Source organism: Podarcis liolepis (assembly GCF_965112155.1).
Source record: "Podarcis liolepis genome assembly, chromosome: 17".
In the NCBI taxonomy this organism is placed as follows: Eukaryota; Metazoa; Chordata; class Lepidosauria; order Squamata; family Lacertidae; genus Podarcis; species Podarcis liolepis.
Window position 1 is genome coordinate 12427576 of NC_139571.1, and position 14568 is coordinate 12442143.

Here is a 14568-nt window from a genome sequence, read left to right on the forward strand (position 1 = left end):
TGTGTTGGAACTGCTGTAAAAGTGATAGGGTTCTCCAACGTAATCTTGAAAATCTACACTATTATGTTACTTCACTGTGCCTTATTAAAAACATTTTTAAAATTTCAGTAATTCTTGGACCCCAAAGTTAAATCTGGAATCCTTGCTAAACCATCTCCAACAATTCTATAGTTAAATATGTGACTGTGCTAGGAACCTGGCAGGTACCGGTTTTGAAAGGTATTCTTTACACAGTACAGTCGTACCTTGGAAGCCAAACGGAATCTGTTCTTGAAGTCCATTCGACTTCCAAAACATTCGAAAACCAAAGTCGGGCTTCTGATATGCTGCAGGAAGCTCCTGTAGCCAATTGGCAGTCGTGGAAGCCCTGTTGGACATTCAGCTTCCAAAAATAGTTTGAAAACCGGAACACTCACTTCCGGGTTTCGATCGTTGGGGAGCCAATTTGTTCAGGAGCCAAGGCATTCAAGATCTATACGACTGTATCATTTTCAATATTTACAGTTGGAGAGATCCAATGCCCTTTGAGAATAAGAGTAAATTATGTTGCCCCATTTTAACAGAAATTGGATTTTACCATGGAAATCCAGTATCCAAAGTTGCCCAGTGATTTTCCCTGCTCTGCTTGTGTTCTTAGTATTCCTTTGATTTAAAGTGGGGCAGGAGCAAGCTCTAAGGAGCCAGGATCCGAAATGTTTTTCTTCTGTATCTGGAGGTAAATCTTATAAGGAATGAGTCCATTGTTTCATCTCCCCAGTGTTTCTGGTTAGCAATCTTGTCCATGAGCTTTTGGCAGTGTGTGGCCTTTGGGAAAGAAGGATTGTATACGGTTTTACAGAGAGGTGTAGTGAATTATTCACAGTTGTACTTTTTAATGATGTCTAGCTGCGAGATTGACAGCAGCTGGGAAAGTGCATGATTTAAAGCAAGAATATTGGGAACCAATACCCACTTTTAACCCCAAAATGCATTTGGGGACCCATTTCTTAGTCTTTTTCCATATATTTGCATTTGGGGACCCATTTCTTAGTTTTTTACCATATATTTGCATAGTGGTAGTGCTATGTGTGAGAGCCAGTGTGGTGTAGTGGTTAAGAGCGGTAGACTCGTAATCTGGGGAACCGGGTTCGCGTCTCCGCTCCTCCACATGCAGCTGCTGGGTGACCTTGGGCTAGTCACACTTCTCTGAAGTCTCTCAGCCCCACTCACCTCACAGAGTGTTTGTTGTGGGGGAGGAAGGGAAAGGAGAATGTTAGCCGCTTTGAGACTCCTTCGGGTAGTGATAAAGCGGGATATCAAATCCAAACTCTTCTTCTTCTTCTCCTGTTGTGACCCACCTTGGACAGGCTGTGTCCTGCTAGTGGGTCCCAATCCACCAGTTGAAGACCAGTGATTTAACAAATTAGAAGAATAAGATTGGAAGGCAGTTCCATGTGTTGAGTACATCAATGGGGAAAAAATTGATTTCAGAGAGCAAGGATTGATGCCAGCAATCAAATTGACTTGTTGGAAAGGTGACTAGTGAGCCCGATGCTCCTGAGAATCCGAGAACTGAGGCTTTAAACTTGGAAATGGGTTGCCATTAGGGATGGGGAAGAAACTTGATTCACCTCACATTTATAGGCAAATCTATCTAACTAGCTGTTCAAACAATACATGAGGCAAAGTAGAGTAATCATTAAAAATTCACACTTTTATGAATTTTGCAGTACAGTTCTCCAGCTGAGTAATGTCAAAAACACGTATGCTAGGCTAACGTTGTATATACAAAAGTATGCATTAAGAGAATTGCTTTGCATAAAAAATGTGTATATTTGGGGAAATTGCATACAAGAATGTGTATGTTAGGAGTTCTTCACACTGAAATTCTGGTGTACAGTGGTACCTCAGGTTACAAACACTTCAGGTTACAGACTCTGCTAATCCGGAAGTAGGTTAAGAACTTTGCTTCAGGATGAGAACAGAAATTGCACGGTGGTGGCGTGGCGGCAGAGGGAGGCCCCATTAGCTAAAGTGGTGTTTCAGGTTAAGAACCGTTTCAGGTTAAGAACGGACCTCCAGAACGAATTAAGTACGTAACCAGAGGTACCACTGTATTTTCATGTGGATTAATAATAATAATAATCACAGACTGATGAGGAAATCAGTAAGAACTGAATTTAAGATTGGGAAAAGGAGAACTTGCAAAATTTGCCAATCTCTAGTGGCCTAGCCTGAACCACGAGAGCTGTTCCTTTGCTAGTTGTACTTTAAAGAACGGTACTGAAAGAGAAATCTTTCCAGATTCAGTTTCTCCCATCGATCCAAGTGTTTGATGGGAAAGGCTATCTGGGGAGAACGTGTGCCTTAAAAGGGAAGGAGACCTTTCAGAATATTGCAACCCTGGGAATAATCTGAGCCAGAGTACAAAATTTGGGTTCTGGGAATGTTTGAAGACCATTTAGATACTTTTAAAACTGTTTCCTGTTCCTGCCTTGGATTTCTTCATGTCCATCCAGCTTAGCTTGTAAACACATTCGGGGAGAACGGTATATTTCAAATACAAACAAATGGCTGGCTTTAAGTAAAAAATAAATTAAAACATTTCTGTGGTTTCTCCATAGCCACAGTAGGAAAATGTTCCTTCACATTCGCTCCCCTTGTTCCCTTGAAAAGTCGCACAACAGCTCAAAGTTTTGTGGACCAAAGCAAACTTCTTGGTGCCATGCAAACATGATCAGTAAGAGATTCTCTCTTCACTCCATCCATCTAGAAAACAGCTGTCCCATTCGTTGCTATACTGCACATTTTGTACAGCCAACAGGGAACATTGGTTCCTGAAAAGAGCAGAAATTAAGCACCCGCAAGAGAACTGGGTGAACTACATTTTATATAGCACAAAAGTTTGGAGAAGTTGCATAATCCAGAGCTTGTTTAATATGTTTCCCCACAAGGCTGCATTTTGTGATACTTCTGTTTATTTTTTTCATTACTAGGCTGTATGTGTTGAGAATTCATGCATGGTTCGAGGAAGCAAAGAGGGAAGAAATGGATTTATCCACATTTTCAGGGAATTAATTGATCCAGCAGAGAAAACTCTACATGAAGTATTGAGATCGGATAAACGATTCAGGTAAACCTTGATTTTTAACCGTATCAAAACTCCCCCCCCCCCCGCAAACTAAACAGAAAGATGAGATCTCAGTTATACACGCTGAGACTGAGTAATGTTGAGAATCATTCTAAAAAAATTGCTCACCCTCAGTTTAACTGTTGTTGTTTTAGGCTTCGAGTGAAAATTATCTAAAAGGACAATAAAATCCACAAAGTGTCGTGAATGGATGACTCTTGTCACCATTTTTAGTGAATAGCCTGCCATCTGTAATTATAGGTTTGGGGGATCATAAAATGAAACGATTATTTTAATACTTAGTAATTTAAAAAGCAAACAGTGGCTCATAAGTCAGCAATGAAATTTTCAAAGAAAAGCTGGGGCTAGATCCCAGGGAAACCTCCAAACCTTTCAGACCTCAGATAGATAGATAGATAGATAGATAGATAGATAGATAGATAGATGATAGATAGATAGATAGATAGATAGATGATAGATAGATAGATAGATAGATAGATAGATAGATAGATAGATGATGATGATAGATGATAGATAGATAGATAGATAGATAGATAGATAGATAGATATAAATGATAGATGATAGATGATAGATAGATAGATAGATAGATAGATAGATAGATAGATGATAGATAGATGATAGATAGAGATAGATAGATAGATAGATAGATAGATAGATAGATGATAGATAGATAGATAGATAGATAGATAGATAGATAGATGATAGATAGATGATAGATAGATGATAGATAGATAGATATAAATAGAATCTTTATTTGCATCAGCTGCAAGCCATAGCAAAGGAATCAAATACAATAAAGTTCAGACCACAGTTGGAAGGAAGAATTCAAATTCTAATGCTGTCTTGATAGGAGAAGCAGCATCTGTGCCAATTTTCCTTATGAGTAGTGCAAAAATACAGGAACTGTCTTGGTACTTGCATTTTGGAGCTCTAAATATATACTACCTCTAAATGTACTTTGGCAGATATATTGCGTATGCATGCGAATGTCAACTATTATCATGATCAAGTCCACGAAGCTGGAGGCAAGACTGCAATATATTTTTTAAAAAAACAACTATAATGTTCTCCAGGAAAAAAATCTGACTAGGAGAATGAATCATTTATTGCTTTCCACATTTTCCAGCCAGAAATCTTGGAGGGTATATCAGAAAAAGAGAGTTCTATATTTTCACCGCCTTGCTGTTCATATCTTCTTGCTGGTTGCTCCTATTCCAGCATGGTTGTGGTGCTTTTTCTTTCTTTAGATTCAAGGAAAAGAGGGAAAAAATGAAAAGCAGCAGCCTTGCTGCTTATGTCTGAAACACCCCAGTAGAATTCAGTCACATACATTGCCTAAATATAGCCAATATAGCATCATCCAGATGTTGTTGGACTACCACTACCAGAATCCCTAAAAGTTGGTCATTCTGGCAGAGCCCGATGGGAATGGGAGTCCTACAACAAACTGAGGGTGCCATATTGGACTGCTGTAATGTGCTGTATGTGTGGCTGCCCTTGAAGATGGTCTGGAGCTGGAGCTAATGTGGAATGTGGCTTCTATACTGGTAATGGGGGCAAAACAAAGGGACAACGTGTCACCAGACCTGAATGTACTGCACTGACTGCCAGTGAGCTACTGGGTCCAATTCAAGGGGTTGTTATTAGCATAAACGACTCTGGAATTGCAGCTCTCATCTCGCTTTACTGGCCGAGGAAGCCGGCGTTTGTCCGCAGACAGTTTTTCCAGGTCATGTGGCCAGCATGACTAAGCCACTTCTGGCAAAACCAGATCAGCGCACGGAAATGCCGTTTACCTTCCCGCCGGAGCGATACCTATTTATCTACTTGCACTTTGGCGTGCTTTCGAACTGCTAGGTTGGCAGGAGCTGGGACCGGGCAACGGGAGCTAACCCCGTCGCAGGGATTCGAACCGCCGACCTTCCAATCGGCAAGCCCTAGGCTCAGTGGTTTAGACCACAGCACCACCCACGTCCCTTATTATTAGCATACAGAGCTCTAAATGTTTTGGGACCCAAGCAGCAACTTACCCAGTGTCAACCATCTCAGACCCTACTATTGGCAGATGGGAACTTGATGGTGTTGCCACCACTGGGAGCTGCCTAGTTGGCGTTGACCCATGACAGGACTTTCTTGTGGCAATTCCCCGTTTGTGGAACGCCATTCCTGGTGAAGTACACCTTGTTTCCTTCATTACTGACTTCCAGGAGGAATTCAGAAATATCCCTGTTTATCCAGGCATTTGATGGCTGAAAGACAGTGTTCCTGGCAATCCCTGAAATCACTACTTCCAACAAAATATTAAAATACAGTAATGCATCAAACATTAAAAGGTTCCCTAACCAGTTTTAAACTGTTCTGAAAATGTTTTTGAAATATTTTAAACTTGGTTTTAGATTTTTTTGCAGTTTTTTAACGCTTTTAAAAGATCATGATGGTGGATATGATGATGATTGATGAGTTTGCCACCCTTCACTCCTTCATAATATGAATCTGTCTTTAGGGACACTCTTCTGCCTGTGAAGACATTCACCTGAAACAATAGGACAATGTTCCTGTCTTCATGCAGAAACTGGGCAGTTGTTAATTGTTTTGTGCTCTCTTTTCTTCCTCAGCACATTCCTCAGCCTTGTGGAAGCAGCAGACTTAGAAGAGGTTCTTTCTCAACCTGGTGACTGGACCTTGTTTGTCCCAACTAATGATGCTTTCAAAGGCTTGACTGAGCAGGAGAAACAGACCCTGATAAGTAAGTTGGTTGCAAAAAGAAGATCACAGAGCCAGAGGCTTCTCTGCAGTAGTCCTTTTCAATGTTGTGAGCAGTGCCGGATTTACATATAAGCTAAACAAGCTACAGTGGTGCCTCGCAAGACGAAAAGAATCCGTTCTGTGATTCTCTTCATCTAGCGGTTTTTTCGTCTTGCGAAGCAAGCCCATTGACGGATTAGCGCTATTAGCGGCTTTTAGCGGCTTATCTGCTGATTGGATCAGCTGATAAGCGGCTTAGCAGCTTAGAAAAAGGGGGGGAGGGGAAAAAACCAGCAGGAACTCGCAAGACATTGTCGTCTTGCGAAGCAAGCCCATAGGAAATTCGTTTTGCAAAGCACCTCCAATACGGAAAACGCTTTCGTCTAGCGGGTTTTCCGTCTTGCGAGGCATTCGTCTTGCGGGGCACCACTGTATAGCTTAGGGCTCCATGCCCTTGGGGGCCCCAAAAAAATTTAAAGGGAAAAAACACTGGATGTACGTTTCCAAAACATAAGATAAAAAACAACTAAAATAAACCCTACATACAGCCACAGTGTTTTGTGTTGTGTAGGCTCCTATGATGTAGGTAATGGGCCCCGCCTGCTAGCTTGCTCCCTAAAATATCACTGGTTTGCTCACTAATACAGTGGTGCCTCGCAAGACGAAAATAATTCATTCCATGAGTCTTTTCGTCTTGCGATGTTTTTCGTCTTGCGAAGCACGGTCCGTCGCCACTGCGCCTCTTCAAGCGGCTTAAAAAAAAAAGTGCAAGACGTTTTCGCCTTGCGAAGCAAGCCCATAGGGAAATTCATCTAGCGAAGCAACGCAAAACCGAAAAACCCTTTTGTCTAGCGAGTTTTTCGTCTTGCGAGGCATTCGTCTTGCCGGGCACCACTGTATATATAGGGTTGTATTTCACTATTAACATACTTCTTCTTAATTGTATTTCAGTTCAACAATTACTTGATAAAATACATATTATGTGCAAATGGATTTAGAGACCTATTACGTCCACAAATTACCATATAGCATATATTCAGCAACAAAAAACCAGCGTCAATTTGTTGTTGACAAAGGACAGCTGGACATATAAAGGGCCCCATTACCTCCAGTAGTTTAGGACATCATCAAACCTAAATCCAGCCCGGGTTGTGAGAGATACTGTGTGATTTCTCTTGGCCACTTTAGCTTCCCGAAGTCTCTAGGACTGAAAAGAGGAAGACACCTCTTTATTCTACCAAGTTCTGTAGTAGCTGTAGTTGTCTATTGCAGAATAAAACAACAAAGCTCCTGTTTGGACATTTTGATACTAACCGTTAAGCCTTTACAAATCTTTACTGCGTTCATAGACCAGAATTTAAGCCTTTAAAGATCCTTGACTTTTCTTGGAAAAACTTCCACTTCCTACAGACAAAGTGTATTCAATTAATTAGTGGATATTTTCTGAGAATACACGCTTCTGACACTCACAGCAGGACTAGACAGAATATGCATTTTTAAAAACCAGGCAGAGTACACAGCAGAGGTTTCCAATACACATGCAGTCATGCTGAATTGGAAGGGAATCAAAAAAACAATGACAGTGAGCCAGGCAGATTTACGACCTTAAGCTTGGAGATCGAGAACAGTGATGAGAAAGGGGTGGTGGTGAAAAGTTTATGAAAAGATCCACATTGAAGACTGCTTGTGAGTGATCACATGCATGGCGGGAGATGATGATGATGATAATTTATTATTTATATCCCGCCCATCTGGCTGGGTTTCCCCAGCCTCTCTGGGAGGCTCCCAACAGAACATTAAAAACACAGTAAAAGATCAGGGCTGCTTTCAGATGTCTTCTAAAAGTCAGATAGTTGTTTATTTCCTTGACATCTGATGGGAGGGTGTTCCACAGGGCGGGCGCCACTACCGAGAAGGCCCTCTGCCTGGTTTGCGCATGAACATTAAATGAACTTCATCACCATACCTACTCCTGAATGATTTGTTGTTGTTGTTAGTCGTTTAGTCGTGTCCGACTCTTCGTGACCCCATGGATCAGAGCACGCCAGGCACTCCTGTCTTCCACTGCCTCCTGCAGTTTGGTCAGACTCATGTTGGTAGCTTCAAGAACACTGTCCAACCATCTCGTCCTCTGCCGTCCCCTTCTCCTTGTGCCCTCCATCTTTCCCAACATCAGGGTCTTTTCCAGGAGTCTTCTCTTCTCATGAGGTGGCCAAAGTATTGGAGCCTCAGCTTCAGGATCTGTCCTTCCAGTGAGCACTCAGGGCTCATTTCCTTAAGAATGGATAGGTTTGATCTTTCAGTCCATGGGACTCTCAAGAGTCTCCTCCAGCACCATAATTCAAAAGCATTAATTCTTCATCAATCAGCCTTCTTTATGGTCCAGCTCTCACCATAAAGCTCTCACTTCCATACATCACTACTGGGAAAACCATAGCTTTAACTATACAGACCTTCGTCAGCAAGGTGATATCTCTGCTTTTAAGATGCTGTCTAGGTTTGTCATTGTTTTTCTCCCAAGAAGCAGGCATCTTTTAATTTCATGACTGCTGTCACCATCTGCAGTGATCATGGAACCCAAGAAAGTAAAATCTCTCACAACTCCATTTCTTCCCTTTCTGTTTGCCAGGAGGTGATGGGACCAGTGGCCATGATCTTAGTTTTTTTGATGTTGAGCTTCAGACCATATTTTGCACTCTCCTCTTTCACCCTCATTAAAACGTTCTTTAATTCCTCCTCACTTTCTGTCATCAAGGTTGTGTCATCAGTATATCTGAGGTTGTTGATATTTCTTCCGGCGATCTTAATTCCAGTTTGGGATTCATCCAGTCCAGCCTTTTGCATGATGAATTCTGCATATAAATTAAATAAGCAGGGAGACAATATACAGCCTTGTCGTACTCCTTTCCCAATTTTGAACTAATCAGTTATTCCATATCCAGTTGATACCCGTGTTGAATTTCAGGGGCCTGTGAATAAGATATACACAAACTGTTGAAATAAACAAATCCATAATACACTAAAACCCAGCCCTAGTTGATAATCTCTTGGATTATTCACAGGCTACTATGCTTTCTATGAAACTCTGAACACTACTAGAGGCAACAACCTTGTTACTGTGCATTTATTTTATTTTTACTTTTTCAAGGGTGAAAGAGCCCCTGGTCTTGTCAGAGGTTCTTGATCCCAGCTCAACTCTCTGATTTTCCTTGTGGATGTGGGGGGGTGGGGAACCAGATCTTGAATTTAGGGCATTTTGTTCTGGGATAAGGACTTAGAGGTAAACAAGTTCTCTGTAGCACAAAAAATAAAATAAAAATAAACAGCTCCCCTGTAGGAAACTTTACTTGCCAGTGGAAAGGCTTGGGGAATCATTGATCCAACCGTACTTACGTCCATCACTGATTTTCTTCCACAGGGGACCAAAATGCTCTCAGGAATATTCTGCTTTATCACTTAACTCGAGGAGTTTTCATCGGAAGCGGATTTGAACCTCGTGTGACCAACATCCTCAAAACTATTCAAGGCGGCAAATTGTACTTGAAAGTGGTAAGTGTTGAGAGTAACCTTTCGACAAGAATTATTAACCCTGTAATTTAAGCTGAAGGACGGAGACAGTATTCCGAGAGATGTGCGAAACCTGCCAAGAAATTTCTCTGATTTTGTCAGAACTCTTTTGGCTTCTCTTGCACTCCCTAAAGCGTTTTGCCAGAAGAGGATTTTCTAACATTGCCTTACCATGTGTATTCCACTATATAAGATACTAGACATTATAATAATATTTATTTCAACTGTTTGGAAATGTATTCTCTCTTTCTGTTGTTCACCTTTATTATTTAATCCTTAGGTGAATGACACTCTTCTGGTGAATGATTTAAAAGCAAGGGAATCTGACCTTATGGCGACCAATGGTGTGATTCATGTCATTGACAAGCTCCTGTATCCCGCAGGTGGGTTGTGGATTATTGTAATGTATTCACTCGTGTTCCTTAGACCATTCATGCACTGTTTTCCAATCAAAAGGGAAGCAGGTTTTCTGTAGCATCTGACCATTTGGTAAATTGATTCAGTCATCTGCACAAATCTCACCTGATGGTAGATGAATGAACATTATACTCGTCTCCTATCTCTGAGCGGTGCCCCAGGAAAGCTTTGCTGTCGCCTATGTTATGGTATTTTTAGCACACAAAGAGTTTTTCTATTTCCCAGGCTTTTTATTCTTAAATATTTTAGCAGTTTTCACACTATTGTACTGATATAATTCTCTGCTGCTAATTATATTTTAGTTCTTGTTTAGAGCTGGTTTTCTTTTGCTTTCGAGTTGTTTCATGTTGCATTTTATGGTTTTAATTTTTACTTAAAAATTACCCAGAGATGGTAATTTAGACGGTATAGAGTTGGTATATAAATATAGAAAATAAATAAATAAAGCATTTAGCTCTCTGGGACAGAAGTACTTGAAAAATGCAATATTTATGTTTATAATTACTCTGAGGAAATGTGGTTCATTTGAGAACTTTACAATCCCTTTCTCCTGTTTTCTAATTCAGGTTATTCATATATAGGGCATAGCCGAAACATTTTACTGACTTTCCATTTTGAACAAACCAGAGTATTGCTTAGGATTTTCTCTCTGTGTTAAAGTTATCGTTATCTCATCATCCCTTTTTTATCTTTTTCTTTATAAACAAAAATGTAGATGTACCTGTTGGAAATGACCAGCTCCTCACAATTCTGAAAAAATTGATTAAGTACATCCAGCTCAAGGTATGTTCTTTAGATTGTAATTTGTGATAACACATAGGGCCAAATCTGAATCACACTGGTGGGTTTATTTCCACTGCTTTTTGTCCATGAGGCCAGAAAATATGTTTGTCATAGAACAGCAATGTCAGTGAGATGTGGGGCAGTTAACCATCCAGTAGATGCCCAAAGCAGAGACACATCAATAACTCCTATCCCACAAAGCATATCAACTTCACCAAATGTTGATGATCATCAATTCCATGACATTCTTTTCCTGTTGCCTACTTAGCATCAATACACTTTGATGGCCACAACCCTGACAGTTGAGGTGGAAAGAGGGCTTTGCAAATAGGATCCATGCTCTTAACTCCACTTTTGGACATCCTCCTGGCTATGCAATGAACATTGCTCCATTGCACACCTGCCCCTTGTGGGGTTGGTGCACCTGAAAGAGCAAGCTGGGGTGGCTGTCCATAAACTCGACTTTGACATGGGTGCCAAGAGCCCTTAAAGGTAAAGGGACCCCTGACCATTAGGTCGAGTCGTGGCTGACTTCGGGGTTGCGGCGCTCATCTCGCTTTATTGGCCAAGGGAGCCAGCGTACAGCTTCTGGGTTATGTGGTGAGCATGACTAAGCCACTTCTGGCGAACCAGAGCAGCGCACGAAAACGCCGTTTACCTTCCCGCCGGAGTGGTACCTATTTATCTACTTGCACTTTGACGTGCTTTGGAACTGCTAGGTTGGCAGGAGCTGGGACCGAGCAACGGGAGCTCACCCCGTCACGGGGATTCGAACCGCCGACCTTCTGATCGGCAAGTCCTAGGCTCTGTGGTTTAACCCACAGCACCACCCGCGTCCCGCCAAGAGCCCTTAGTAACAAGTAATTCCCCAAAGGCTTTTTGTTCAAGAGGATAGCAAATATACAGAGAACAGCACATAAATGAACTGGAATGAGTAGAGGCCAATGGCAAAGAAAAGAGAAATAATTTGGTATGTGGCAAGGTATCTGGTTGTGTTCAGAGCCTTGAGGGCATAGCTGTCAACTGTTCCCTTTTTTAAAGGGAAATTCCCTTATTCCAAATAGGATTCCTCACAAGAAAAGGGAAAAGTTGACAGCTATGCTTGAGGGGTTGCCCCCAATTTGCTCTGTGCTCCAGTTTCTGCACTGCAGGTTTCAAAGGTTGACTTTCCTTCACCTGTCAGGGGTTCTTCAGCTGTGATTCCTGCAATTGCAAGGGAGTTGGGCTAGTTAATCCTTGAGATCCCTCCCAGCTCTACAGTTCTATGATTCTGCAAGGCATTAGAGGGGAATGCTGTTGTCAGGCTCTGGGCAGAAGAGGAATGATGGTGACTGCCTCCCCTTCCAGAGAAGAAGACAGTTCACAATTACAACAGGGGTTTGAGGGAAGTCACAGCTCAGGGGAAGATGAGGGAGAAAGTTGGGAAATAGCAGCACAGGAGGAGGAGGAGCTGGAGCAGCCGGCTGACACGTTATTACTAAAAAGCATTCAAGACCCACCATCTCCCAGACTCCAGCGAGCCTTAAAAGTAGGAGAGCCAAGAGCTTGGAGACAGACGGCCCCAAGCGACAACCATAAAGGTCTTGCTCCTGTTGACGAAATGGGGAGTGGGTGAAAGGAAGGGTGGAGATTTACTCGGGACAGTGCCATTATTCCAAGAGGCTGTATTCTCAGGCCTCTTTCTGTAAATATTGAATAAAAAGCAGATGGCAAGGACTTTTCCTTGTCTTAGCCGTTCCTGGCAACCTGCTGTAGGGGTTGGTTCCTCTGCCGCCTGACAGCTGTGCACCATAGGTGCCAACTCCCTAGGGCCCTGGGTGTCCGAGCACCCACAAAATTCCCCATGAAGTGGCCAGGCACCCACAAATTTCTGTACCAGGGCCATGCACACTGCAGGGCACCCAGAGCCCTGGGCGCCCACAGTCAAAGATGCTCATGAAAGTGGAGGTTTCAGTGACAGCTGTGGGTCAAAATTAATGTCACAATGAACTCAGAGCAGCAGCTGCAGCAAAGAATAACTCCATATTGAGAGTCTCCATCTCCCATTTCATAGAGCTTAGTCTGTGCCCTGCGACCATTGCAATAGCATGTTTCACCCAGTGGCATTGCAAAGGGGCAGGGGGGGTCCGCTCCTGGTGCCATGTCTGGGGGGTGACAAGAAGGCACCCCGTGGGGTTCTCACCCCACTGCCCCGGGCGCGGCGGTGCACGCAGCCATCGCGCCGCCGCAGCCACATGTGGAGGATCCGCCGTTCACATCCATTCAGTGCTCGAGCAACGCATGTGGCAAACTGCTATGTACAACACATGTGCAATGTTGCACCACATGCGCTGTACATAGTGACAGTGCACATGCACATGACATAGCGGTTTGCCGCTGGCGCCACTCAAGCACCGTATGGACAGCGGTGGGATTACTCCGCCGCCGCTACAGCTGCACGTGGAGGATCTTCCGTTTGTGGCTGCAGCGGCGGGCAGAGGATCCTGCCACCGTCCGTACGGCGCTCGAGTGGCGCCAGCGGCAAACCACTATGTACGGTGCATGTGCGGTGTTGCTACGTATGGTGCATGCACGCTACCTAGCAACACTGTACATGCGCCCTATGTAGAGACGCCGCACATGTGTCATACATATCTGCGCAGTGCATGCATCGCACGTAGCGGCGCCACGCATGCACAGCCGATAGTTTGCCCCAGCCCGGGTGTCGGTTAGCCTTCGTTCACCCCTGGTTTCACCTCCTCTACTCCACCTTATTGACTGCTGTTGCAAGAAAATGCACAGCGTGGTAAGAATGTAAGAACAGCCCTACTGAATCAGGCCAATGGCATCCTGAGCCAGCATCCTCCTCTCAGTGGACAACCAGATGTCTGTGGGAAGCCTTTGAGCAGGACCAGAGCACAACTGCTGCTCTCCCAACTTGTGATTCCCTGCAGCTGCTGCTGTTCAGAGGGATACTGCCCCCAGCTGTGGAGGTACAAAACATCAGGACGCAAGCTCAGTTTTGATGACAAGTTCAGGCTACAGGCTGAGTTTTACTAGATGTTTACTAGAGGGGAGTTTTGGCAACCCTGTGTTTTGTGGGAACATTTAGTTCTTGGCCAAAAATGGGATTATTATTTTATTTTTTTAATCAGAGTCCTAGATTAACTTCCAAGGATCTCTGCTCCTCTGTGTTGCATGCTTCAGATGACATTCTCGCCATGTGAACTTGACCCCATGTGCTGCCGGTGTGATGATCATTTCTTCCTTGTGAAATGTGAAGTATTGTTTTCCACTTCCCTTTAGGTACCACTAGATTTAACTCATCTTTCTCTCCCCTCCACAGTATGTCCGTGGCAGCACATTCAAAGAGATTCCATTGACATTTTACAGTAAGTATTTTTAAAGGGGACATGAACAGTCGCAAATGTTTGATGGGATGGAGGGATTTGAGTGTCCGTTTTGGATAACTAGAACTGTCAAATAATGGTCAGGAAATTGGGGGGCAATACTGCATGTGTGGCACAGAGTGGACACTAAAACAAATGTCCCTAAAACTCATTCATTAGCAGATGATCACCCATTTTGAAGCCTGGATTTTCCATTCAGTTCATAGTGAAGATAACTCTCCATTCATGAATGTTCATTAATGTTAACTGTCCATTCATGGATGTACATGGATTGAAGAAGAGTTGCTGTTGTTCTACTGTGAGATGCAAACCAGAGATTTCAGCTGACTCCTTCAGCAAAATCGTTTCCTAAAAGGTGCAACTGGACTTTTAATATGGAAAAGCAAAGGCAGTCAGAATACATGGGACTTGGAAGTACTGAAATTCGGCAGGATCATGCCCTGCATTTGTATCACCCAAATATATAGATATTGTGCTGGTGAAAGAAGCACAAATAATTCTGGAAAATATAGCTTAAATTATTGCTTTCAGCCTAA

General features: G+C 43.0%; 1 protein-coding gene across 31 annotated transcripts in view; it reads left to right on the forward strand.

Annotated features, from left to right (window-relative positions):
- Positions 1-14568, forward strand: part of POSTN (periostin) — a 54323-nt gene that overhangs the window by 23358 nt on the left and 16397 nt on the right. For all 31 annotated transcript variants that reach the window (XM_083483345.1, XM_083483320.1, XM_083483342.1 and 28 more), the window contains exons 11-16: positions 2976-3112; positions 5747-5877; positions 9295-9425; positions 9724-9826; positions 10576-10643; positions 13969-14014. In XM_083483345.1, the coding sequence (XP_083339471.1) occupies positions 2976-3112; positions 5747-5877; positions 9295-9425; positions 9724-9826; positions 10576-10643; positions 13969-14014 (616 nt within the window). The remainder of the gene's footprint in view (positions 1-2975; positions 3113-5746; positions 5878-9294; positions 9426-9723; positions 9827-10575; positions 10644-13968; positions 14015-14568) is intronic.